Below are 24614 nucleotides of genomic sequence, written 5' to 3'. Positions count from 1 at the left end.
CTGGTCTTCCCGGAAGGAGTGTTACTGTCACAGCACGCCACTCCCCCCCCCCCCCCCCCCCCTCCTTGCCCCGCTGGCGTAGCACCCATAGCTGCCTGCTGGTCGGCTCAAACTCCCGGGAGCGCGCAAAGCACGTAACCCACGTTGACCCGCGGTGGCTTTGTTTGATGCCGCAAACAAATAAGTTCAGTCCAACAAGCACGCAATAAATTCATCGCAGTGCGGATGTCCCCAAGCAGGACTGCTTCGTGTTCATGATCGTTGCCGGCGCTGACGTCACGCCTCTTGACTTGCAGTCGAATAAAGGGGACCCTGCTGTACATTACAAGCTGACTTAGCAGAAACTGGAGTAGTCGGCACATGCGAGAGAATGTGATTCAGGTGGTTAATAACAAGGACACCTGCAGATTTGATGCCGCGTGTTCACCCTGTCGTCGGAGAATTCCCAGGATTTCGAAACCATTACCATCGCCACCTGGAGGGAAGTGGCGGAAACGAGGGAGGGTTTTGACCTCCCGGGAACATCAACATCATCATCCTTAATTATCTAGCTGCAGGTATTCCTATTTTCCCGCACGATAATTGTCTTCGGTTGCTGGGTAATGTACAATATTTAATCATTATTCTGGCCACTTTTAATTTGGTAGCGGCATATCCGACTTCCCCGGGCTCATCAGGATGCACTGATAGTATCATCATCATCGCCATCATGTTGTGAGTCAAAGGCATGTGTCGTTGCATAATCTGAGAACTGGCGCGTTTACCTGCTGGGCAGTCCGAATGTCATTAATGTGGTCCGGGTTGTGGGCACTCTTTGTAATGCGTCATGCGCGCATGCGTAGTTATGTGGGATCCATATGGATCTTGAAAGAGGGGTGGGATGGGTGCCTGGTATGACGAGGAATTACATCGTGGTCACGTGAGTAGGTGTGATGTCATATTACAGCGTCGTCACGTGACTAGGTTTGATGGCACATTACATCGCTGTCATGTGACCTTGCATGACGTCACACTCACATGATGTCATCACTAGTTATACTAATTGATCTTACTATTACCTAATTATTAATGATCATTATGTGGCGTCATCATTTTCGTCGCGTGACTCGTCGGCTCATGACATCGCAGGAGCCGTTTATTGCGGACACTTTTTCGCGGATATGACCTTGAAAGTGAGCCATCTAATGCTTTCGCATTAATAAAAGAAGCCGCTCGCTTCTACACAGACATAAATACAGCGTGCCTCTTTTCGTGTACTACAGTCGTAGCTTGTTAAGTGTTTTCGAAGGCAACATACAGAGGAAATAGCGTTCTCGCTATGCCGGAGAGAGCTAGAAAATCTAAATATACTGATATGCGTCTGCATAACCGTCGCATTGGAGAGTACATCGACGAGTATCGTGAATACCTCCCCCCTCTTCCCAATTTCTCGTAGATGGTGTAGAAGGGCTATGTTTGTCAATTGCCCGTTCGTGCGTGAATGAGCGAGAGGCTTCCAATACGAACAAGTATACACGAAGCAGGTTGCAAATATATTGACACATGTAAAGTACTCACCGACGTACTGGCGGTAACCGCGTATGGGACGCCCCTGCCCGCAGGCCATATGCTCTCTGAGGGCTCATCCAAGATTATAAGCTTCTCCTATTGCGTGCACATCAATATTATCTGTACACACCTTATTAAACAATACCATCGTAATTTTGGCTTTCCTGTCTCACAAGATGATCAGAATTGTTTTTAACTGAAAAACTTCTTAATCGCTTTTTGTTTTGTTTTTCGTTTGTTTTCTGAGGTCGAGCAGCCGACCTCAACGTCACTCTTTGAGGTTGAGTGAGGTCAGCAGTGGCATCAGGAAAAGTGACGTCAGGGCATCTAAGGAGACCTCAACTGTTGAGGTTGAGTGAGGTCGGCAAATTCTTTTTGTGGTTGAGGTGAGGTCCAGATTTTTGAGGTCAGATGCCCGCCTCTGTTGTGAAGTACGGTGTGCCACGCGGGCCTCACTGTTCAGTACCTGGAAAAGGGAGATGGCAGAGAACATCTTATGCACCTTATAACCACTTCATTATTTGTGCCACGACGGCCCAACGGAAGAAGAGAAAAGAAACGGATGTTACTGGCACGGCGCTTTACAAACAAGGGTCGGCATCTTCCAGATAGCCCGCACTAGACCTCGCGGGGCACGTGTTTGAGACCCGTTGGTTTATACACTCGCGCATGTACGCTGCTAACAACGCGGTAATGCACTTACAAAAAACGATAAGCGTTTGCTCTTTGCGCGTGCACTGCCTTGGGCCGTATAGTTGGGCAGTTCCGGCGCGCCAGGAGCTCCAGATCTGAAGGGGAGGAGAGAACTCTTCTCTCTCCACCCCTACCTTTTCATTTTCAGGGATGTCGCTAGTGCCATACACGGCTCAAAGGTGTAAGCCCTGTGTCCTGAAGACTAAGGGTGTACCTGCTGCATTTCGCTGTTTATGGCGAGGTTTCAGGCTGGAAAACTCGTACCTCACTGCTACCCGAACCTGCACGATGGGCTTCTGAGAAGACGCGTTTTGTGGGCGTTCTTGGCCGCGCAGCAGTTTATCTCTCGAAAACCTGACGAGCAGCCCAGCCTCACTGCTGCCACGAATCCTGTTAGTGTTCGCTGAACATGGATTCACTGGCATGTTGTCATGTCGCTGTGTATTCTTTGGATCCTGAAATGGCACGACGTTCTTTGCTGAGTGACCAGCCAGAAACCTTTGGAGCGGGCCTTGCTTGGAGACCCAGGTATCATGCGCGCGGTTGAAAGCGCAACTTATTTAGCGCTCACAGGATCTGCGTAACACCTTCAGCTTTAACAGGCTCTGCTGATGCTGAAGGCATGAGTGATCTAATCTTGCTGGCCTGCAGCCTTCAGCGTCTGCTCGTGAGGGTGACTACTGCTCCTGGTCCGTGCGATGGTGCTGTGATTATGGGTCCCAGTTTTGCAGTGCTTGCTTTGTTCCGATGGTAAGGAATAGGTCCGATTTGTTAGTGATTAAAAAGGGCCCTGCCGAGTCCCGTGAAGAGGCCGTGAGACAACATTGTAGTTGCAAAGGGCTCAACGCGTGGCTGGCGACAGCCCTCTAGCGACACCGATAACACTCAGTTGCATGCTGTAGTCGGTTTTCTATGGCTTACGGGTACGCGATAAGGTGAGGGCATGGCTTCATTTATTTTTGGCGAGCTTTGAAGCGCTCACGTCGCCGGTTTATATGCCGAAAATACTGCGAAGTTGAAGCCAGCGTCGGCTCGTCTCTCTGAATTCTAGTTAGGTCAGCCCTCTACAAAAATAAACGCGTTTCGGATGAAGGCACATTGCGTGCCGTCGGGGTGTTAGTTGGGTTCCCGTCTTTTAGCCCGCCCCTATTCTGTAGACGACCTATTTCTTGCGAGCTCGATATTTCGCCAGCACTAAGTTTCGCGAAGCATAGGTATACAGTAGACCTCCTTTAGCGCTCCATTTACCCAAATTATTCGCGCGACCACTTATCTGCGAGGTATGCGTGATTCCCTAAAATTGCGTCGTTTTTTTTTTGATTGCCGGTTACAATTGCAACGCGGGGTTGTTGGTAATTCGTAGTTGCACAAGCGGCTCTAAAATTGACGATGACCAGAGTTTGGACAGGAGCACGACCACAGAGTGCTTGTGGTGTCGCTTCTCTCCTCTGGTCGATTTTCGTTCTGTGCGTTGTGGCACGGATGGGTAGTACGCTGAGGCGTGTTTCCAGTCGCGTGCAACGGTGGTGGTGGTGGTGAAAGCATTTATTTTAATATTGCAGAGAGGTTGCGTGGGGAGCACTCCCTAGTGGGCCGCTCCCCTTACAGTACTAGGTGGAGTCCCTTATTCAGGGACCCCATTGGTCTGGGCCGCCACTCGAGCTCGCTGAACTAGGGCTTGTTGGGCCGGTAGGGCCGTTTAACGGTGCCGTCGTCCGGGGCCGAACGATGCTGAGCGAGAGCTCTGTTCCTGGGAATTGTTGGGTTTCCGCAGACTGGAGGCCGCGCGGGTTCGTGAGCGCTGTCGCCTGTGCGAGTAGCTGCGCGCCGTGTAGCGGCACAGGAACTGACGTTGGCGCCTCCGCGCAGAGCCTGCCTTCCGGAAGGAGAGATTGGTGCCCGGATAAGGGCGAGCTGGTTCTCTAGATTGCTGCCGACAACAAAGCTCGCCAGAACGCCGCTGCCTCTTTTGTCGGCGTTGACCGTAGCCCTCCATTGTTCCTGACTACCAGCTGCGTGCGGCGCGGGACGTTTTTCCTCCTCATCTGGTCGCGAGCGCTCTGTATACTTGGCGTTTTTTATTTTATTTTGCCATGTCTTTCTCTCAGCTACTTATATATTTAGTTTCTGCCGTGGCGGAAAATTCAAAGCGTGCAATGTGTCCATTGTGCTGTGAGCGCTGTCCTTCCCATATAATAGGGGCTGAGGATCTGTGTTCTTGAGATTACCCGGCCGTGGCGATGCAGGCAGCAAAGGCTTCACTGGGCCATTCGGGTTATAGCCTACGTCGCCGGCTCATTGTGTTTGCCAGGCCCAGGAAAAAAAAAAAGAAAGTGGCGGCGTCGCCTTAGCGGTTGTCCTCCGGCAGAGGCTAGCTAAACGTGTGCGTAACGATTATGCGGAGCCTTCCTTTCCTGACCTGCCGGCTGCTGCTGCGCTGACGGGTCAATTAGTGCGCTACTCGTCCTCCATGCACCGTAACCAGCGCTGGCGGGTTCGACTTGGCACGTTAGAGCAAGCAGGTGCGTGGTGGCGCCCGTGATCTGCTGCTGGCCTTCGGCGTCAGGTGGGGCTGTGAGACTGCGCGCATATGAAAATGCGGAATGTTGCTTGAGAGTTGGCTACTGATAGATGTTTGACATGCGAGACTTCTTTGTCTCTTTGGCCGGTCGTGCACAGTAGCGGTATATCGAAGGAAAAACACAAGAGGAAGGAAAGGATGTTGCCGGCCGCGGCTATTGCTGCCTGATAATCTTAAGCGCCGGAGCTGCGGCCAGTGGAAATGAAATGGACATGGAGAGGATAGTGAGAACTAGAACAGTGGGTAGCGGTATCGAGAAGGTGCAGGGGAGGCTGCGTACTACAACTAGCTTTTGTCAAAAATACTGCTCGAAGGGTTCGCTGCTAAGCCGTGTAGTATGGCTGGTGGTGGTGGTTGTTGCTATGAAGGGGGGGATACTGGTCCCGACGTATGTTGGCCCTTTGGGCTTCACTCATGGGGACCAAGTAGTATCTATACCACGGCTGAAAGCACAGTGCTTCGGAGAATTAAGGGCGAGAGATTTGGAATTCTGACAGCAGCAGGCACGTATCCAAGGGGGTGCCCGGACGACCCCCCCCCCCCCGCCGCCCCCCCCCCCCCCCCCCCGCCCCGAAAACGAGCTCAAACCCTCCATCCAGCAGTCCTCCTAAGCTTTTTCCTTACGCACGCATTCCCCTTCGGGGGTACAATAAATTGCTTTCGGCCCCTCCCGAAAAAGAGATCTTGCTGCGTGCCTGCCCAGCAGCAGACCCCGATGACAAAATGTGCACGCGTCAGTCTGGGTGCAGCTCGCTGCAGCACTTTTCAAGTGTATGCGGCTCGTTGTGAGCAAGGTGCGGTTTTTATTTCTGCTGGCGACAGAAATGTGCGAGAAAGGGAGATGAGGTTTACTCGACTGATACCTTGCGTGCTCGAAAATGTGACTTTGAGAGACCCCTGTCTTCATACAGGTTATCTGGCTGCGCGGTGTCGGATGATAGCTGTGCTATCGGCGTCAAATGAAATGCGAGCAGCGGAGCGCGTGGCCAAAGGTCCAGTTTGCGCCAGCTGCCTGTCATCAGAGATAAGCGCACTCATCATCGTACCGTTCACCGATCGCAGCTTGCGCAGCGCAGCGTCTGTAGCCGGCGTGGGCGAAGCTATAGCTCCCTAGTCTGCAACGCTTTTGATTGTGCTTCTGCCATCTCCCGGCGTCTGGCTGCGATGCGAACAGTGAAAAAGACCGATGGGTTAGCGGTCGGTGTTCAACGTGGCCGTTTCTTAATCGCCTGTTTCTGGCAGTGAGCATAACTTTATCGCCGTACCGCCGCCAGGAAGGTGGCGCTCCATTGGCAAAGTGAGAAAATGAGCGTCAAAGAAGAAAGAAGCAGAACTATCGCAAAAGCGCCTATCTCTGATGGCGACAGGCAGACGGCGTAAAATGGAACGTTGGCCACGCGTTCCGCTGTTCGCATTTCATTTGACGCCGATAGTACATGGAAGGGTTTTCATTGTGTTCAGATATCTCGCAGCTGGTATGTCACAGTCGCCTACATTTCGAGCAAGGTTGATAGAACACCGTAAAGAGCGTTTTGCCCTTCTTGGGAACTGAACGGTAAATGCGAAATCTTATCCAGCGAGTCTGGCGTCCTACCAAATGAGGAACAATGGCCTCCACTCGAATGAACTCAGCGTTATATCTGTTCTGCTTCGGGAGCGTAGAGTGAGCTTCGGATTTTTTCCCTCTGCACTTTCTTGCGGGCGAGGAACAATGGACTATTCAAGTAACCTCAAGAGTTCCAACTTGGAACGGGCCGCGAGGGCCACTCCAAACCAGTGTTGCAGAGGAAGGGGCTGTTTCGGCCTCAGCGGCCTCAACTCTTGCCACTCTGGTCGCGCCACTGTTCCACGTTTACACGTGCAGTAGCGGCGATCGTTTAATGCGACAGCATTACTAGTCCCGTTACGAGAAAAGCCGGCGCCGTGTGCGTGCATTAGCGTATGGTGCAGAAAATCCCAGCGATGGCAAGAAAAATAGGGTGACGTCAACAAGCGGTCGTATGACGCACACAGCAAGCCGAGCACCGCCATTTCATACTTTTTTTTTTTACACGTCGTTCGTCTATAAATTGGTAGATTGGTTTTTGAGGAAGGGAATTGGCGCAGTATGTCTCGCATATCGGTGGACGCCTGAACCGCGCCGTTAGAGAAGGGATAAAAGAGAGAGTGAAAGAAGAAAGGTAGAAATAGGTGGCGTAGTGGAGGGCTCCGGAATAATTTCGACCACCTGGGGATAATTAACGTGCACTGAAATCGCACTGTGCACGGGCCTCTAGAATTTCGCCTCCATCGAAAGTCAGCCGCCGCGGTTGACTGAGCCACCGTCTGTCTATTATTGCCAGGAAGAAAGGAAAGGAAAGCCACCGCGGTGGGTTCGTTCGTCTATATATACCCGAAACTGGCAGACCAAATGTGGCGCCACTGTTCTCGCAATTCGTGCCAAAATTGTGCCGCCACCGTTGGTCCTACAGCGTTTCGGGTGGTGTCATAAGATTTCTCCTTGCATATAACTTGCATATGCTATAGTAAATCTGGAGGCTAGCTTGCGACAGGGATTCGAATCGACGACATATGCGCCTTCAATTGTATGCCTTCCCAGACTTTCGTATCAAAATTGTGATGCAAGCGTTCCTTTCGTCGTACAGCGTTCCGGGTGGAGTCATACGCTCGTGTGTGTGTCGCGCAAAATTTCGTTACTGGATTTCATTACGGGCGGCTGTGTGTGTGCTCGTGCAATGAGCAGTGAGCCATCAACGCTTTCGCGTTCCCACACGTAAACAGTCTAAAGTGCCTCTGACGAATTTTAACGCGACAGCGTTAAGGAGCTCGTGTCGCAGAAAAGCCGGTGTCGTCTGCGGCGTTGGCCGTGAGCGAAAAATGGCGCATCTCGGTGGACATCTCAATCGCGCCGTTAAGGGAAGGGATTTTCCTTGCCTCATGGCGCGGTACGGGTGTCCAGCGAGAATTGTGACAGACGTCATTTCCTTTCCTTAAAACCAATTTTCATTTTATTTTCCTTCCCTTACGGCCCGTTCGAGTGTCCACCGAGATTTGCGAGACAGGCGTCATTTCCTGAAATTGTCCAACGGGCCGCGCGTCGCGCCGAATGGGCGATGGCGTTCCGTGCACCCCTTGGCAACGCTGCAACACGCTGTCGCGTCTGAATCTTAAGCACGAATTAAGCGTCCTCCACATTTGCTTTGGCGTCCCTGTCTGTATCCGCGAAGTGCGTGTTCTACCGCTCGTTTCCGACCGTGTCTGGTGGACGGCAGAGAGTTTCCTTAGTGTGGCAGAGGAAGGGAAACGCTGTGGCACGCGTTTAGCGCTCGCTTCTGCCCCCAGCAGCGGTGGTGACAGCAGTGAGCAGAGGTGCGTTCTGCGGACTCGAGCGAGAAGGAACAAGTGTAGAGCATCTGTGAATCCACATGAGAGCTGCACTCGTGGTCAGCGTTCACTGGGAGCTGTTCGAGGCAAGTAGCTGGCTTCAGGGCGGGAGAAAAGTGGCGTGCTCCCGCAGCTGTCGGCGGGGCCCACCCGCGGAGCGATATTGACGCGGCGACGCCGGTCGCTCTGGCGCTCGTTCTCGCCGGGCCCGTGGGTGTCTGCCTGGAAGCGGGGACACGCCAAACCTCGCGGTCGGAGGTGTCTCTCCACCGCCCCGCCCCGGTCCGCGCTGCGCCCACGCGCTGGTCCAGATAGCGGCCGGACAGGAATTTCCCCGCCGCGGCTAGGGTTGGTGGCGGACGTGGGCTCGCGGAGCTGTGTGTCCCCGTGCACTTCGCTCTGCTGGCTCTCGCTCGTCCAAGGAAAGCGGGGAGGCGCTGCTCGACGAAGGCGGAGACAGGGCGTGTGCCGAGTTTCTTCGATAGCATGAAAAATGGCTGCTGCAGCGGGGGTCTCAACACAACTGTGCTCGGCTGATGCCCGGACTCGTGTTCGCCGTGGAAGCAAAAACACGCCCCCATACTGCCCCTTACTCGCCGAGGCGCGGAGTTTTTGGGCCGCAAGTTTTGCCTGGCGAAGGGAGGCTGGCGTTGCCTGTTTTAATAATAATAATAATAATAATTGGTTATGGGGGAAAGGAAATGGCGCAGTATCTGTCTCATACATCGTTGGACACCTGAACCGCGCCGTAAGGGAAGGAATAAAGGAGGGAGTGAAAGAAGAAAGGAAGAAGAGGTGCCGTAGTGGAGGGCTCCGGGATAATTTCGACCACCTGGGGATCTTTAACGTGCACTGACATCGCACAGCACACGGGCGCCTTAGCGTTTTTCCTCCATAAAAACGCTGTCGCCGCGGTCGGGTTCGAACCCGGGAACTCCGTGCCTGTTTTGGGCCGCGGTTCTTTCCGCTTTGACCCGCGCCTTTTCGAGCGCCACAGGTGCAGCGTTTTGTCAGTTCCTGCTCTGGCATTTCGCTGCGTGCAGCGCGGTACTCTCATCGCAGGCCGTACATTTCGTGGTGTCTTTTTTCTTTAACTCCCACGGTTTCTTCGCCAGTGCATGCTTTCACCTGGCGCCGAATGCCTAACGGAAGCTGCGAAGTTACGAACCACGCTTCGCGGGCGGCAAATTATCCTGTGTGGGTCGTTGCAAGTGCAGCTTAGCAGTTCACTGCCTCTCACTGCGCTGACAGGCGCGTTTCATTTCCCGATCGCTGCCGATGCGTATTTTCAACGGGGCGTTGTTTTCTCCGAAGTGGCTACTTTGGTATGCAGGGTGCGCACGTGGGCTCGTTACTTCTCGAACGGGAACACTGGCTACCGCGCAGCTTCGTGTGAACGCGTGCGACTTCCGGTTCATATTCGCGCCTGCCGAAACTTCTTCAATGTTCTCGCTACGGCCGCCTGCCTTCGCGCGGCTTTCGTGGGGTCGTTCAGTTATGTTCGCGCGTTTTCCGTGCGGTTTGGGGCAACGCCCTGGCATTTGCAATGTCTCGATTTCACCAGCGCTTCGCTCGCCGAACCCTGTTTTTACTGGCACGAAGAGGGAAAAGGGGGGGGGGGGGGGGTGAGCACAGCGTGTTATCGGTGGAATTGCTTTTGCCGTTTCTCTTGGGCGAATATCGACAGCGGGAAACGTTCCGCGGCCGTCGTGCTTTGCATTTAATGTTCACCGCACATCTCGCGAGTATAGTCTCGCTGTGCCATTTACTCTGTCCTTTGTTCTGCGCTTCAACCGAGCGGGACATTTTCGTTGTTGGCTGCGCTGGGAGGGGTTCGTTGAGCCCAAGTGCCCGTTTCCCGGCCCCCATGGCCGCAGTCTGGTGCAGGCGAACTATAAAACGCCCCTGTGCACCCCCCTGCTGCAGGGGGTCTAAATTAATCTGGAGCGTTAAATCATTTTGTGCGTAGCTTCTGGCCTGGGTGTAGCTTAGCTGGGAAGTTGTGCGTGGCCTACATACTCGACGCAGGAACGCCGGCACGAGTTTTTCTTTTTTTGTTCCGATTGCGCCGATTTGCATTGTCATTCGAAGTTATCCCTCTTGGGCTAGCGCTTTTCGTAGTCTGCTTTTTTTTTTTTCTCCGTGACTTGCGGCGTAGTTGCACTGTGTAGCTGCCGCTGTCACCCGTGTGTTATCGTTTTAAGAGCTGCGGAGGTGACGGCGTGCAGTTTTAATTGCAGTGTATAAATGGAATACCGAAAGTTCCTCCCAATTATGCGGGGTTTCAGTGAACTCGGGCTTCCATTAGTACGCGTGGTTTTGACTGAACCAAAACGTCAATTCGAATAAGCCAGCATTCAGAATTGAGTTCGAATTAACGAGGTTCAATTTTATAGCGTTAGTCCCTTAAGGGAAAGTAAGGGCAAATTGAAGTCGGTCTGTATTGGAAGACTATGGCATTCTAACGACAGAGACCATTCTTACCGAAAATTGAGCTAAGCTAGTAAATAAAAAAAATACCGGTGACGCCATCACCAGCCAATTTCAGTAGTAAATTGCCTGCGTCGACACCGATAATTCGCGGATCCCGGAGACTATGCTGCACCGTTGTGAACATTAAAACGGCGGCAACCAGCTCTTCTCGATGTGGACGTCCCGAGTTGAAATCGTGCAGCAAGAAAATTTTTAAATTAAATTTTCTCATTCATAACATTCTTTTTTGCTGCCGGGCAAACGTCAACATATCCAGGAAAAGCCTGAGAATCTGTTTTTGCTGAGAGCAATATACGGATGGAGTTGTCGTCAGTGTTCCTTTAAGCCGAGCTTTTCTCAGTGCGTGCGGGCTCGCAGCGGGTTGCTTTCTTTGCGCGTAGACGTGAATTGCAAAAATATATATTTATGTGTGTATGTCGCGTGCTTGCAGACTCCATGCTGTGCAAGTGAAAATTTACAGTGCGCTTGTTTTAAGAGTTTTGGGTAACCGCTTTCAGTGGTGACGCTTGCCGGGCTCTGGTGTTTTCACTAACGTGCTGTTCCTTTTTGTTGCAGGATCAATATGACAAGATATCCCAGCACACCCATCAAGGCTTGCAGTTTCTAGAGAACTTTAGTCAATTCATCAAGGACCGTTCGACGATCGAGACAGATTACGCCGCTCGACTCAGGTGGGCGGCTGGCTATCTGCCTTCTTTTTTTTCCCCCCTGTGCGTGCTGCCGAACTCAACGTCGATTGAGCTCAGCAGTGTGCCTCCTGGACAAGAATCCAGTAGTCCTTTCTGACGACTGTCACGTGATGAGAGCTGGTAGACATAGCAAGGTGACGTGCGCACACAAATACGAAAGAATACACTTTTTTTTTCCTTGTGCCAAACCGCATAAACGTAGGGGGAAGGTCAGAGCTTATGAGCTGTTTTTGCCTCCCTGTTGGTTTTGTTGTCACACTACCTGTCTCTAAGTCGGAGTGCTGCAGGTTTCTGACAAAGCCTACAAAATTGGTGCAAGTCGCAAGGTCTCAAGCAATTGGTATGGAGTGCTGTGCTGTGTTTCAAAAATTTCAGATCACTCACGCTTCATTAACAAAGTGACAGTAAATATAAGTCTGAGTAAACATGATAAGCACTTTGTCATTTTCATGCGCCTGCAGATAGAAGAAAAAACAATGTAAAAAGTTCCTTTCACATGAAATGAACTAACAGTGTTGCTTTAAAAAAATGTTTGAATTACTGCTTGAATGAACTTTTCAGATAAACGAATTTATTCAAAATTGCTCACCAAAATACCATTGTATCCAGTGCAGATATGTTTCAGTTTGATAAAGATAAGCTGTGGCCAAATGAATTTCAGCAAACTGCAACTTTCAGTTCAGTGAATATTTTGAAAAGCATTGAAGTACTGCTTGCCAGTCTGAGTGCATCATTCGGGAACTCATATATCAAATTTTGTGTGCGACATTAAAGGCAGCAATTCTGGAACTATACAGCTTGAGCAACTTCAATAATTTTGCTTGTGCAACTTTGCAATACCTTAGTACTTCATGTTGGCATAGCTATGCAGCTGTCTTCTAGCCCAATTAATAACAACTTCGCAGTGTGTTATTGCTTAGTTGTAGGGGCAGCCAGATAGCAATTATGTTTCATGTAGTGGTGCAGTGATCTTTATTTATGGAGTAACAGTTTTGTGTGGAATGTGAGCGTGAAATCATGGAAGAGTGTCAATTGCTGAAAGTGCTTGCCTTGAAAAACTGCTGATTGCACAATACATGCGTGTAGTTTTCAGTGTGAGATAAATTCTTTTGGGAATCATTTCAATACATTATATTTGATTTGATTCATGAAAATGTGGCACTTTGCTCATGCAAGAGTGGTTTATTTGGTGACAGTGAGGACGATGGAAGCAGCGGTGAAGCAGTAGTGGTCCACCGCCGCTCAGGCTAAGCTTGCTTGGAGCGATGGCAATGTGGCTGGGCTAATGCCCATCTTTAAAATGGCCTCGGGGAGAAAAGGAGCCGGCAATACAACCGGGTCGTTGTACAGCTTGAGGCATTGAACATGCACAGTCTCCCGGCCATGGCAGTGGAGATCGGAAGACTGTGTGAGTGACTCAATTATGTGGTTAACTGGGGTCCAGGATGCTGTGGGGCCTCCATTGTTCGAAATAAGTTTCTTGGAAAGGCTGGGAGCACTGGAAGGTGTCCACAACCACACGAGTGAACCGGCTGGGAAGGCCGGTGCAAGCTTATCTTCGTCACAGCGGTGTTTGTAGTGTGGCGCCCCTGAATGTCTGACGTGAGCGACCTTGCGATCTTGCGGCAGTGTTCAGCGTGCTGGGCAGTATCAGAGACAGTTGTACACTCAGTTGGGGCAGGGCGGTAGGGAAGAACTGCGTCGATGGGATCGGGTAGATGCCGGCAGAAAAAACGCAGAGAAGCCAGTGGTGGATTCTGTACCAGTGCTATAGGCGTATATTATATAAGTGAGAACAAGGTTCCAGTTCGTGGGGTTGGCAGCGACCTACATGGTCAGCATGTCACCAGTGGTGCGATTAAAGCGTTCGGTTAGGCCATTTGTTCATGGATGCTAGGTGGTACAAGTCCGATTAATTTTACTGCACTCGGCGAGCAGAGTTTCAACGACGTCAGACAAGAAGACGTGTCCTTTGTTACTGAGGAGTTCACGAGGAGCACCGTGGCGAAGAATGAAACGGTACAGAATGAATGACGCCACATCACGAGCTGTACTGGGAGCGCAGCGGTCTCAGCACACCCTGGTCAGGTGATCAATGGCAACAATGACCCAGTGGTTGCCAGCAGTGGTGTATGGCAGAGGGCCATATAAATCTATTTCAATGCGGTCGAAGGGGCGAGACGGACAGGGTAGTGGCTGCAACTCGCCAGCGGCACGATGCGGCTATTGCTTACGGCGTTGGAGGCCGGGCACGAGCGGATGTACTTGAGGATGAAGTTGTATATGCCGCGCCAGTAGTACCTGAGATGGATGCGAGTGTAAGTCTTGAATACTCTGGCGTGACCGCATTGTGGGTCAGTGTGGAAACAGGTGCAGATTTGGGAGCGTAGATGGCGTGGAATGACGAGAAGCCAATTGCGTCCGCCGGGGTTGTAGTTAAGCCGATAAAGGAGGTTATCGCGAATGGCAAAATGTGAAGCTTGGCGGCGAAGGGTGCGGGATGCTGGAGCCGTAGATGGGTCAGAGAGAAAGTCAAGAAGAGAGGCAATTCATTGATCTTTACGAATCCATTGATCTTTACGCTGCTCTGAAGGCATGGCGCTGATGGTGAGCGAAGGCGCAGTGGCTTCGGGGCGGAGAGGTTGGCAACCTCGGCCGGTAGTAGCGGGGAGCGGGACAAGGCATCGGCATCCTGAAGATTGCGGCCCGACCGGTAGATGACTTGTATGGTATATTCTTGGAGGTGGAGAACCCATCAAGCCAGACGGCCGAAGGGATTTTTGAACGAAGAAAGCCAACAAAGGGCATGGTGGTCAATGACCACATCAAAAGGACGCCCATAGAGGTCAGGCTGAGCAGGGTCTCGCTCGGAGCGATGGCAGTTGCGGCTGGACTAATGCCCATCTTCTTTTTCACACTCATTTCACTTGAGCAAACATTTTCTTGATATCGTTTGAAGTCAGTTGAAGTGGTATTTTGCTGTTCTGGAAATGCATTCGTTTTAACCTGCATTTTTAATCATTGACGATCTATGCATTTCATGCGAGAACTTTGTGACATTAATGTTTTCCATTCTCTTTTGCTGTTTTTCAACAGCCATTGGAGTCTTTTTCTGCACACTAAGATTGCTGGTTGACCACTCGTTTCATGCTTAATTGTTACTGTCAGTAACTACCTTATTTGCCGCAATGTGCCCTTAGTTGCTACAACACCACTAAGCCTTAAATACCACTGCTTAAAAAGTACGCATCTGACCAGTGGCTGTAAAAGTGCTGCATTTTTTGCAAAAATTTGTGTGAATGAAACCAGAGACAAAATTATGTAACAATCCGACTTCAAATCTATTGCAATTTAAAAGTGCACCATGGTCCTCCAGTAAGATGGGAAGTCAGGGGGAGTGGGCATTCACTTTTCCTCCATGCCACTGTTGCCCAATATAAACTTCTCACTTTCTCCCAAAAAATTAAATTTAAGAAACAAAAAGCACATGCACTTGTTGTAAGCAAACAATGTTGCTTCACTTCCATTCCTTAGAAACGTAGGTTTTTTTTTTTGATGCCTTGGTTCCTGTCTAAAGAAATTAGAAATGCTGTATGAGAGAGTAGTATTTGGAATTTCAATTTGAACAAACCAGTGACACGGAAGGATTATGACCTTTGCGTTAATTGTGACTGGTGATACTGCACTGAAACAGAATTTCATTATATGTCATCACTCGACCTACTTTTGTAGTAGCTGTTAGTTTTCCAAAAAGACATGCAGGGTAGCAACTCAATTGCATTTAGCATGCTTTAGCGCATTAGGGTGGCAAGTTTCCTACTAGTATAATAGCTGTAGATTTATGTTGCACTGCTGAAACCTGATTTCATGAATTTTCTCATCCTGTTAATTTTTTAAATTACATGATCAAATTTTACCTCCCAACAACTAACAATTGTGTTGAATGCATGTATGATCTGTTTGGTGAGCTGAGATTCAGCCCTGGACACAGTTCACAAAGCTTTCCCATAAAAAGTTGTGAAAAAAAGGAATAAAACAGTGCCACAAAATATCCTTGTGTGCGTTTTGACCTATACAAAATTCAGTCGGATTGAGTAATGCTGAAATTTGGGTGAGTTGTACGTATTCATATTCTCTCAACAGCGAAATAATCGCTTGTCTGAGTTTCCGTTTCGTCTTGTCCTTGCTGCACTGTTGAGGCTATATGAAGACAGTTAGATCAGTCAGCCCATTTGGCTGGCATAAAATATTTGCAGAAGAAAAAGAGATGTATGTGCCATGCAGGGTTATTGATGTAACGGTCACATACGTGGACCTAATTTCATAGAGGCTAACCATGGCAATCAAGACAGTGACTAAAGCTTGCAAGGAAACAAAGCCATTAGTGGTCATTAATTGCTTTCAAGCATGTCAGGTTCGGAGTGTTGCATGTTGAAGGTTGGTCTTGCTTTGGTAGCTTTGAGCAGCAGCTTAAAAGACTGCTTTCAGACCTTAGGAGCTGTTTCACTAGTGTGACACATGTTCCATCAGGCATGGACTTTGTTGATGTTGATGGCAGATGTTGATGAGACGCTTTTGACTATGAGAGCCTCAGCTTGTTGCTGGGTAGGCACAAGTGTCAAAAGGTAATGATATGGAGATGCCAACAGATTATTTGCCAACAGCTTACTATGTGGTGAGTGCCATTGACCTCCTAGGGTCAATTTTCTTAGTCTGGAGAGGGAGCTAAGAAGGCTCTCATTTCTGGCAGGCTGTCAGAACTGCATAATACAATTTCTTGCAAACTGCTCGCAAGATGAGTTAGCTGGTGTATTCTGCTTAAAATGACTAGTTCGCTCAAGATGTATTTCTGAAGCTCGCACAAAATTTTCAGTTCTGAAATGTCTTGGAAGTACCTGTTAATTTGGTGAAGCTGGGTGGGCTTCAGCTGTGTAAATCAGAATTCTGGACATTATTTTTAATCATGGCTACTGCGTACTGAAGAAAAAAAAACGAAAAATTCTGAATTTTAGTCGTCACTTAGTTGGAATCATTCCTTGGTCAAAAGAAAAATTGCTGCCCACTTAAGAAACTGACCAGCCCAAAAAAGCATTAATTCATTCCAAGTTAAAACTTAGTGCTATTTGCATCAAGAATCAACTGCACTAGTACTGTTTGCATCAAGAATTAACTGTGTGCAGAGCTGTCCTGTATGCTGTCGAATGCCTGCAGCTGCTAGTTGCTATGGAGGGTAAAATTGTAGGCCAGTTGGTGAGAGGTAACGACTAAAACCACAACAGACACAGGATGGAGGCAGGCAACAACGCAGTGCGGTACCAGACTTCTTAGTGAAATTCCTCCGCAGACTGTCCACACTTTCCAGAAGGCAGGATGTTCTCTTCAGCCAGTGCCTTGTTGGCCACCCTCTGCGCAAAAGCTAGAATGCCGTACTTGTCCACCGATGGCTCCAGGCTGTACTTGGGGCCACGCTGTAGTACGCTCTCGACTTCTGCTTCCTTAAGGGTATGCGCCATGTTGGCACACCACAGTCATCAGAAACGCCACTTAAATTAAATTGTTTGTTAGAATTGATGTGAATTTAGCTTCACTATGAGGATGGATGCATCTTTTGAAATGGTACTGTTAGGGAATGATCTTCAAAGCTCTGCCTGTCTGTCTACCTTTATCAAAACAATGGTCATCCTTTTGTTCTTGCTGGGTGCTATTTACCTGATGACAACAAAAAATTTTACTTCATGACTGATAAATTTAGGTTTTTATTGAAACTACAACTGCTTCCTCTCTTTTTCCTGCTTTAGGAAGCTTGCTAAAAGCTACCAACCGAAGAAAAAGGATGATGAGGACAATGGGTAAGTTTTGCATTTTATTCTACATAGTTGTGCCTCATTTAAATACCAGCCGCAAAAAGCTTGTGTTGTTTACGCAGATCGGTTAAAGCCTAAAATTTAGATATGTGTTGCATTTCAGTTCTTTCAAGGCAAGTATTTTGCTTCCCTTTTTTGCTGAAGTTGATAGTAACTGTAGCTGATATCCTTTTTAATTTTTGCTTCATTTGCAATTATGTTTTAGTTTTGCGGAAAATGGACTATGCTTAGCCTGTAGTGACATTGTCATCAGTATGCATCATGAAAATCACTCAAAATTTTTCTTCATCTTTTTTTCTTTCACAGAAAATCATACAATTTGTGTTGGTCTGAAAGTTTCATGTTTTGCTATACTCCATTTTCTACGTACTGGGGTGCACTCGCAACCTAACGCTGGTTTGTCAAAACACGTGCACCCCCTACTGTTATCGATGCCTACCATAATTCATATTTGACCTTTAGAATTCAATTTCGTAGGATTGTGCACTCACACAGGAACGTCAGTAAGGATTGATCAAAACTAATGTACAGTTATTATGGTCATGCTGTGTTCAGCTGTTTTCCTTGAACAAAAAATGCGCATTGTTCGGTTGTGGTCACCATCATTGATTATGGCATCGACAAATACATGCTTTGCACATTCATCGGTGTTTCCCTCTTATCGTTCCTCGTATGTGAATAATAGCATGGGTTTTGAGGGGAACCTTCCTTAGCATTCAGTTTTTATTTAGATGTGATCAGGAGGAAGGTGTATGTGAGGTGCATGCATGGAGGAGGTAATGATGAGTTTGTAGGGATATGTGGAGTGGTTTTTACATGAAGTCACTGGCATGTGCACTGTGCTTCAAAATTATTTGGTTGAAAGTTGTCAATGGGCGGACTTTAGCTAGGCTTGTTGAAGCTTGGCTTACAACTCCAGGTGCGCCTGACCCTCACAATTAGTACCGTGAGGCATCTGGAGTCTTAAGTTGAGCTTACACAAGGTTATGCTGAGCTTACCTTTTAGCTTGATTGTTTTTACATTTCATTCACCACTGCCACTGCATGCTAGAGTTGCGGACGGCCCTTGATTGTCTTATGTGCTATATTTTTTACAAGAATTAATGTGGAATGCAGCTAAGGAAAACGCGCATAAAGCATCAGTGGGATGCCGTAGCTTCGTGTGAATTTGAGCAGTGCCAGCTTTGTAGCATACCTAGAATGCTTTTACTTGAACTGTTCACACTCCATACCTGCCAATGCTGTTATGTAATGTTCACTGCTGTTTTAAAAATATACAAAGCTTTAGTGAGGGAATCAGTACTGTGAGCATACAAGTGCACAGTTGCATTAAAGTCCATGTGATGGTTTCGTTACTTGCATTCTCCTATTAGTTTTTTTTTTCCAGTTGTGACCTTTTATGATTATTGGAAAGCCTGGATATTTACAGGTCTCAATGTTCTGTACGGCACTTAGTGCTGCATTTTATTCGTGAGTTAACTATAGTAAAGAGTTGAACACTAAAGAAGCATGGACACAGCATTGCCATTATATGGGTGTGTTCATGTTTTGCAAATGTAGCATGACTGACTTGTACTTACAGGTCATTGGGTACCCCAAGATGCAGGGTTATGAAAGTGCAGAAATCCTCAATTACTTTGCAAAGAGCTGATGACTGAATATTAAAAGCAGCATGTTGTTGAAGCTGTTGGACTGCTCTGTAATGATCGAGGGTTAAAAGGGGGGTGCCCTGTAGTTTGTACATGTATCACTCGGTTTTTTGATCACATTAATAACAGCAGTAGTTATGCCTTCTAGCTTTTTGCCCGATTCTGTTTCATCTTGTGGTCTTTAGTTTTACCAGCCAGAATGTACAGCAATGACTGCACTTTCCAGAGTGAAACAAGGTGTTCTGGCTTCCCTGTTGTTGTGTCAGGCCTTGCTGTTTTTCCCAATGCTGCTGCTCCATTCTGGCATGAAGACCGTCCTAGTTTTGAACTAGGACTCATTGATCTGAAGTGAATTGTTTCTGATGCCCACATCTGTGAATAAAAGAAAACAACTGATTACGCATGCAAGTGGTACTCCCCTGGCAGTCACAGATGTGTCAGTACATACTTTTGGTGCAAGCAGTAGTATATGTACACACTGGTAAGAAAAAGTCTATGCCTGGTGGGGGGTAACATTGGTACATAGCTGTGCTGTCTGCTGTTAGATTGCTGGAAGCAGGATGTTTTCTTTACCGTGTCATTCTCTAAGTCAGGTGAGCCTAGCCGAATGCGACTGACACTTTGATGTCTCGGGCACCACCTGTACATATGAAAATGTGTTTGTGATAATAGTTATTGCAGCATTAGTTTGCCTAGTAGATATGAAAGATATGAGACTTAAGAGTGCTTTGGCAAAACTGTAGTTGTAATGTTTGTCCTAACAGATGTGGAGTCATTCAATAAAAGTTTTTTGAAGGCTTTATTTAGGCGTTATGTAGGTTTTGACTTCTCAAAATTGACGTGGAGTACAAATGTAGGGCAGGTTCATCAGACATGGTAAAGTTGCTTGAAAAGAACACACTTTACACAACTTTTGCAGTTTTACCATGTCTGGCAAATTATGCCAACTAGCCCAACATGTTCTACTCAAGTATGTTATAGTTGCTTATGTAGCCCTGTATATTTATGTTGTTTCATGTATGTTGCACATGCCAGTTTTTTTCTCTAGTCTATCATCTTTTGTGTGTGATTACTTCAATTTATATTCGGTTTGAATTTAAGATGTCGGGCAGTGGAATGTGATTTGTACACTTCTCTGGTTTTCTTTCCTTGCAGGAAGCCTCAAGCATCTGTATTTTGTGAAATTGTAACTTTTATTCACATGCCGGTCACAGTTAAAACAAGGCTTGTGCTTTAAGGGCTAAGCAGAAAAATTAGACTTTGGGCATTATAGCTTTCATTCTTTCGCTTATTTAGTGCTAGCTATCGCCACACAGTGTGGAGATCTATGTGGCCCCTGTGTCGAAATTGCCTTTGATGGCCATGGAATACATCTGAAGTGCTCCAAAAAATTGACTTTTCAGTTCTTTGTCTGCTGTGGACTGTTTTCATTGCTGTTGAATTTTCACGTTTGCTGTGGGGGCAGGAGAGTGAGGGCACTGCACAAGGACCTTTGTATTTACAGTAGTGTCATGGGAAGTGCTGTGGTGCTAGCGAAATGGCAAGGTTGCTAGTTCCAGAAGGTACCACATTATCTGAATATAGCTGCTGTGCTCATAAGTCGCCCTACAGTGTTCAGGTTAGTTAAAATCGCATTTTAGGTAAACCCAATGAAGTCATTTCTATACATGGCAGGAGTTTTTGCAGATTTTCTAATTTTTAAATGGTTAAGAGTAAAAGTATTAGTACAATTTATAGTAGTGATAATTTTAATACAATATACATCTAACACTCATCATGTAAGGGATGCAAGGTCTTGATGAATGGGATGGGGGCATTATCCTGCTCCAGTTGCAATTTTTCCCAATGGCATTACAATTTGTTGCTCAGTGTGTTTTGTTGGCACAAGGTTTCCTTGCTGGTTGTCTGGACGTTAAAGCACATTAGTCTTTTTTTCTTTGCAGCTATACCTCATCAAAGGCATTCTGTTTGGTCTTGAATGAAGTCAATGACATTGCTGGTCAGCATGAACTCATAGCAGAGAACCTCTCCACACATATAAACAGGGAAGTCGCCACACTCATCAAGGAGCTCAAAGAAGAACGCAAAAGGGTAGGCAGGCTGCTTCTTGTGTGAATTGGTCTCATCATTTCATACTCTTGCCATTAGAAGCCTTAGACCAAATTTTCTTACTGTTTTTTCCTTGGAATGGTGCACAAGACAATACTGTACAAGATTCATGACATGGACTTTGTCTATATAGCTGGATAATTTATAATTGAATGTTTTACTACTGTCATTTTGCTTTCAACAGACAAATGGTGGCTGTGCGTAAAAGATTAGTTGAGGTCATGCAATGGGCCTTTTTGGCTGGCTAGTTGGTGCACGAATTCAAGTGAAATAAACAGTGCAAAAGACAAGGACAGGACAAGGACAAGCACAGGCACCTGTGTTGTCATGTCACATCCTTGTTTTTTTGCGCTGTTTCCTTCAGTTGAGGTCGTGCGAGGCATGTAAAAACTCGTGTAATCGCTGCTTGCCAATTTTTTATCATTCCAGCTCTTGGGCAGGCTTGCATAAGAGTTAGGGTGAATTAAAACGAAGAAAGCAGCGACCATAATGTATGTTTTTTGTATGCCTCACATGATCTCAAGTCTCTTACTTTACAGCCATTGTTTGGTCATTGAAACCAATACAAACAACACGAGAAAAAACTCAGTTATAAATTATTTACCGCTTGGCGCACCCCATGTTACTCTTGAGTCATGTTCAATGCTGCAAAATGGTAGCGAAACTTTTCATTGGTGCTGCACTTGACTGATCGCTTCATGACAGGCTAAACTCAGTGCAAATTATGAGAGGACAGAAGAAGCACATGAAGACAGCATTGGTGCTGAACTTCTAACCAAATCTTCACTCCATCCTTCTTTAATCTATTGAAAAATCAGTGAAGAGTGAACCATGGCAAAACAAAGGTTGGAATGCACAAATAATGAAAGTAACATAGGATGTAATAATCGAAACCAGGAATATAGCAGTAGGGAATTTGCTCCAAAAAGAGAAACCTCGCTTGAGAGGGCCACCTCACTTGAGAGGGCCACCTCACTTGAGAGGGCCACCTCACTTGAGAGGGCCACCTCACTTGAGAGGGCCACCTCAATTGAGAGGACCACCTCCACTTGAGAGAGGACCACCTCCACTTGAGAGAGGACCACCTCCACTTGAGAGAGGACCACCTCCACTTGAGAGAGGACCATCTCACTTGAGAGAGGACCATCTCACTTGAGAGGACCACCTCCACTTGAGAGGGCCCACATTATAGCCACACTGTCTGGTACATTACACCTCTCAGTGTCTAGTCTTCATTCCATTCCTTCTTTGGTTTGGGTGATGGCATTCTTCACACATTTAGCAGCTTGGTGTAGTTGGGACAACTTGTCAATAATCGCAAGTTTCAATGGTATTCTGAGCTTTGTAATGGAGCTATTCATTTTCTTCTCACGGAGTCTGCGTAACGTGGGTGCAGAATGTGTGAGTGGTCTTGCATAATGACTACAACTGCAGTGCTGCTTTGTATATGCTGTAGGCCACTACCACCACGCAGTTGTTGTTGTAATTTTAACTTCTTTGACTTTTTGCCCTTGTATTGATTGCACTTTAGAAGTTATTGGGTTAGCGAGTGTATTGTTCATGCACATGTTAGCCTACTTTTCTATTTTATATCATAGGACCTGCCATTTTGTCACTAGTTTTATAACTATTCTCAGCCTTGCCTTGCAAAAAATTTTAGGTTATTCTATGACTTGTAGTTTGCAGTTATGCATGATGTTCATTGTTTTCTGTATTTTTTTTTCTTTTGAAGCTTTTGTCTGAAGGCTCAAAACTGCAAACAGCTCTGCAGAATTCAGTCACATCTCTGGACAAGGTAAAGTGTTGACAGAGCACTCTTTGTGAGGTGGTTTCTCTACTCTGTGAAACTTGTGAAGTTTGACTGCTGATTTTTTGTGGATGTTGTATTTTATGTTTGTTAGCCTTTATACAGTTTTAGCCTTTATACAGTTAAAAAAAAACAAATAAGCATGAACAAGGTGAAATATCTGGTGCTGTCATTGGCTGATCATAAAGTGTTCTGAAGCATGCACAAAACAGGTTATATTGGGTAACTTAATGATGGGTGCCGCATGGTAATTCAGTGATCCAGAACGTATTCAGGTTTTGTCTTGGGAGCAGGCACAGCCATTATGTAGCAAGCTGCTCATGCTTCTGAAAAACATTATTTTGCCAGTTGTACTTTAAATATGGCTGTCTTTTCTATCTCGCCACCTTGTGCAATGAGTGGGGCTGTTTCATTCAGTGACAGTAATGTGCTTCAGTTCATGCTGCATTTGGCTTTGCGCTAAAATTTCAAGCACCTGCGTAGCATTCTTGATATTTATAAGGATTAAGAGCTGTGCAAAGTGCAGTGGCCTATTCCCGTTTTTGCTTTTAATGGGAAAACAGAAAATTTTTTAAGTGCGCCATCTGAAATACTGTTATAGAAAGCACTTTCACTTTTTTCCAGCACCCAGTTTTTTTTCAGTGCTGCCTTTATTTCTTCCCGTGAATTGAAATAAAAATGCGGGCATGTACTGAGGAAAGATAGAACCAGGTTGTCAGCAACTCTAGGCGCACACCCAGTCCAATATATATGTTAATGAGGCTGATTGTGTGTGCCATTTTTACCTGTTACTTGCATACTGTGAGACATGATATCTCGGCATCTGTGGGAGTGCTGAAATCGTACATTTTGATGTACTCTAAAAGTGCGGATGGCTTGTATCCGTAGCAACTGTTTTACAGCTATAGATATTAGGTAGTAAAGGTGCCATTCAGCATTGGTTGGGTGTTGAGTTTGTTCGCACCTATACTTAGCATCACAAGTTTGTAGATGGAGATACTTGGCAAAGGAGCTAAAAACAAGGAGGTATCTGCCAGCCTTTTAGGTTTTCTTGAGAAGAAAACCAGCACAGGAAGTAGCATTACAAATGAAAGAAAAATAAAGCAAAAAATCTGCATTTACTTACTGGGCACTGCCTGCCACTTCAAAATTTTCTTGGCAATAGTTTCCTCCTGGGCTCTGCAGGGTGGGTAATGTGCAGTCTTCGTGAAAAGTAGCCAGGCAGGTGCGAACGGCCTGGGAGTGGGAGCATGGTCGTGAGGTGGCATTTTATTCGCTGGCACTTGCTCCTAGATTACCACTGATAATGTTGTTTTGCACCCTCACTCTCGCTGTATGGATGCTGCTTGGTGTTTATCATCCACACAGGGAGCGTGAGGGTGCAAAGCAATGTCTTCAGCAACACGGTGGCATTGGTGTAAATGTGTGCCTTAATGAAGTTAAAAAGAGACATGGCTGCAGAGTACCTTTAAAGGCTTTGATAGCATGCGAGCTTCCACTACATGTGTTTTGTGGGGGTGGAGTGAAATGGGCAGTGCCTCTGAAATGTGGTCCTTTGGTCTCCTTGCAAGTTGAACTTTGTTAGTTTAGCTTCTGTATGCATCTGCTGACTTCTGTAACTTTCTCTGCACTGCTGTCATCACCATACAGAGCACATTTTGGAGCACAGCGATGGGCAGCCCAAAGAGATGTCACAGGGCCTCATCAAATTCACGGATATTGCATATGGTTGCCAAAATAAGTAGTCCCTGTCCACAATAGATGCAAATGCTGATGGATGTTCAGTGATGGCTTGGA

At 47.1% G+C, this 24614-nt stretch overlaps 1 protein-coding gene across 5 annotated transcripts in view; it reads left to right on the top strand.

Annotated features, from left to right (window-relative positions):
• The window catches only part of Cip4 (formin-binding protein 1-like Cip4), a 193745-nt gene that overhangs the window by 118529 nt on the left and 50602 nt on the right, over positions 1 to 24614 (top strand). For all 5 annotated transcript variants that reach the window (XM_077650318.1, XM_077650316.1, XM_077650315.1 and 2 more), the window contains exons 2-5: positions 11255 to 11370; positions 17187 to 17237; positions 20845 to 20992; positions 22743 to 22805. In XM_077650318.1, the coding sequence (XP_077506444.1) occupies positions 11255 to 11370; positions 17187 to 17237; positions 20845 to 20992; positions 22743 to 22805 (378 nt within the window). The remainder of the gene's footprint in view (positions 1 to 11254; positions 11371 to 17186; positions 17238 to 20844; positions 20993 to 22742; positions 22806 to 24614) is intronic.

The sequence above is a fragment of the Amblyomma americanum genome, chromosome 1 (genome assembly GCF_052857255.1).
Source record: "Amblyomma americanum isolate KBUSLIRL-KWMA chromosome 1, ASM5285725v1, whole genome shotgun sequence".
Lineage (NCBI taxonomy): Eukaryota > Metazoa > Arthropoda > Arachnida > Ixodida > Ixodidae > Amblyomma > Amblyomma americanum.
Note: the sequence above shows the minus strand (reverse complement) of the source record. Positions and strands in the feature narration are given on the sequence as shown.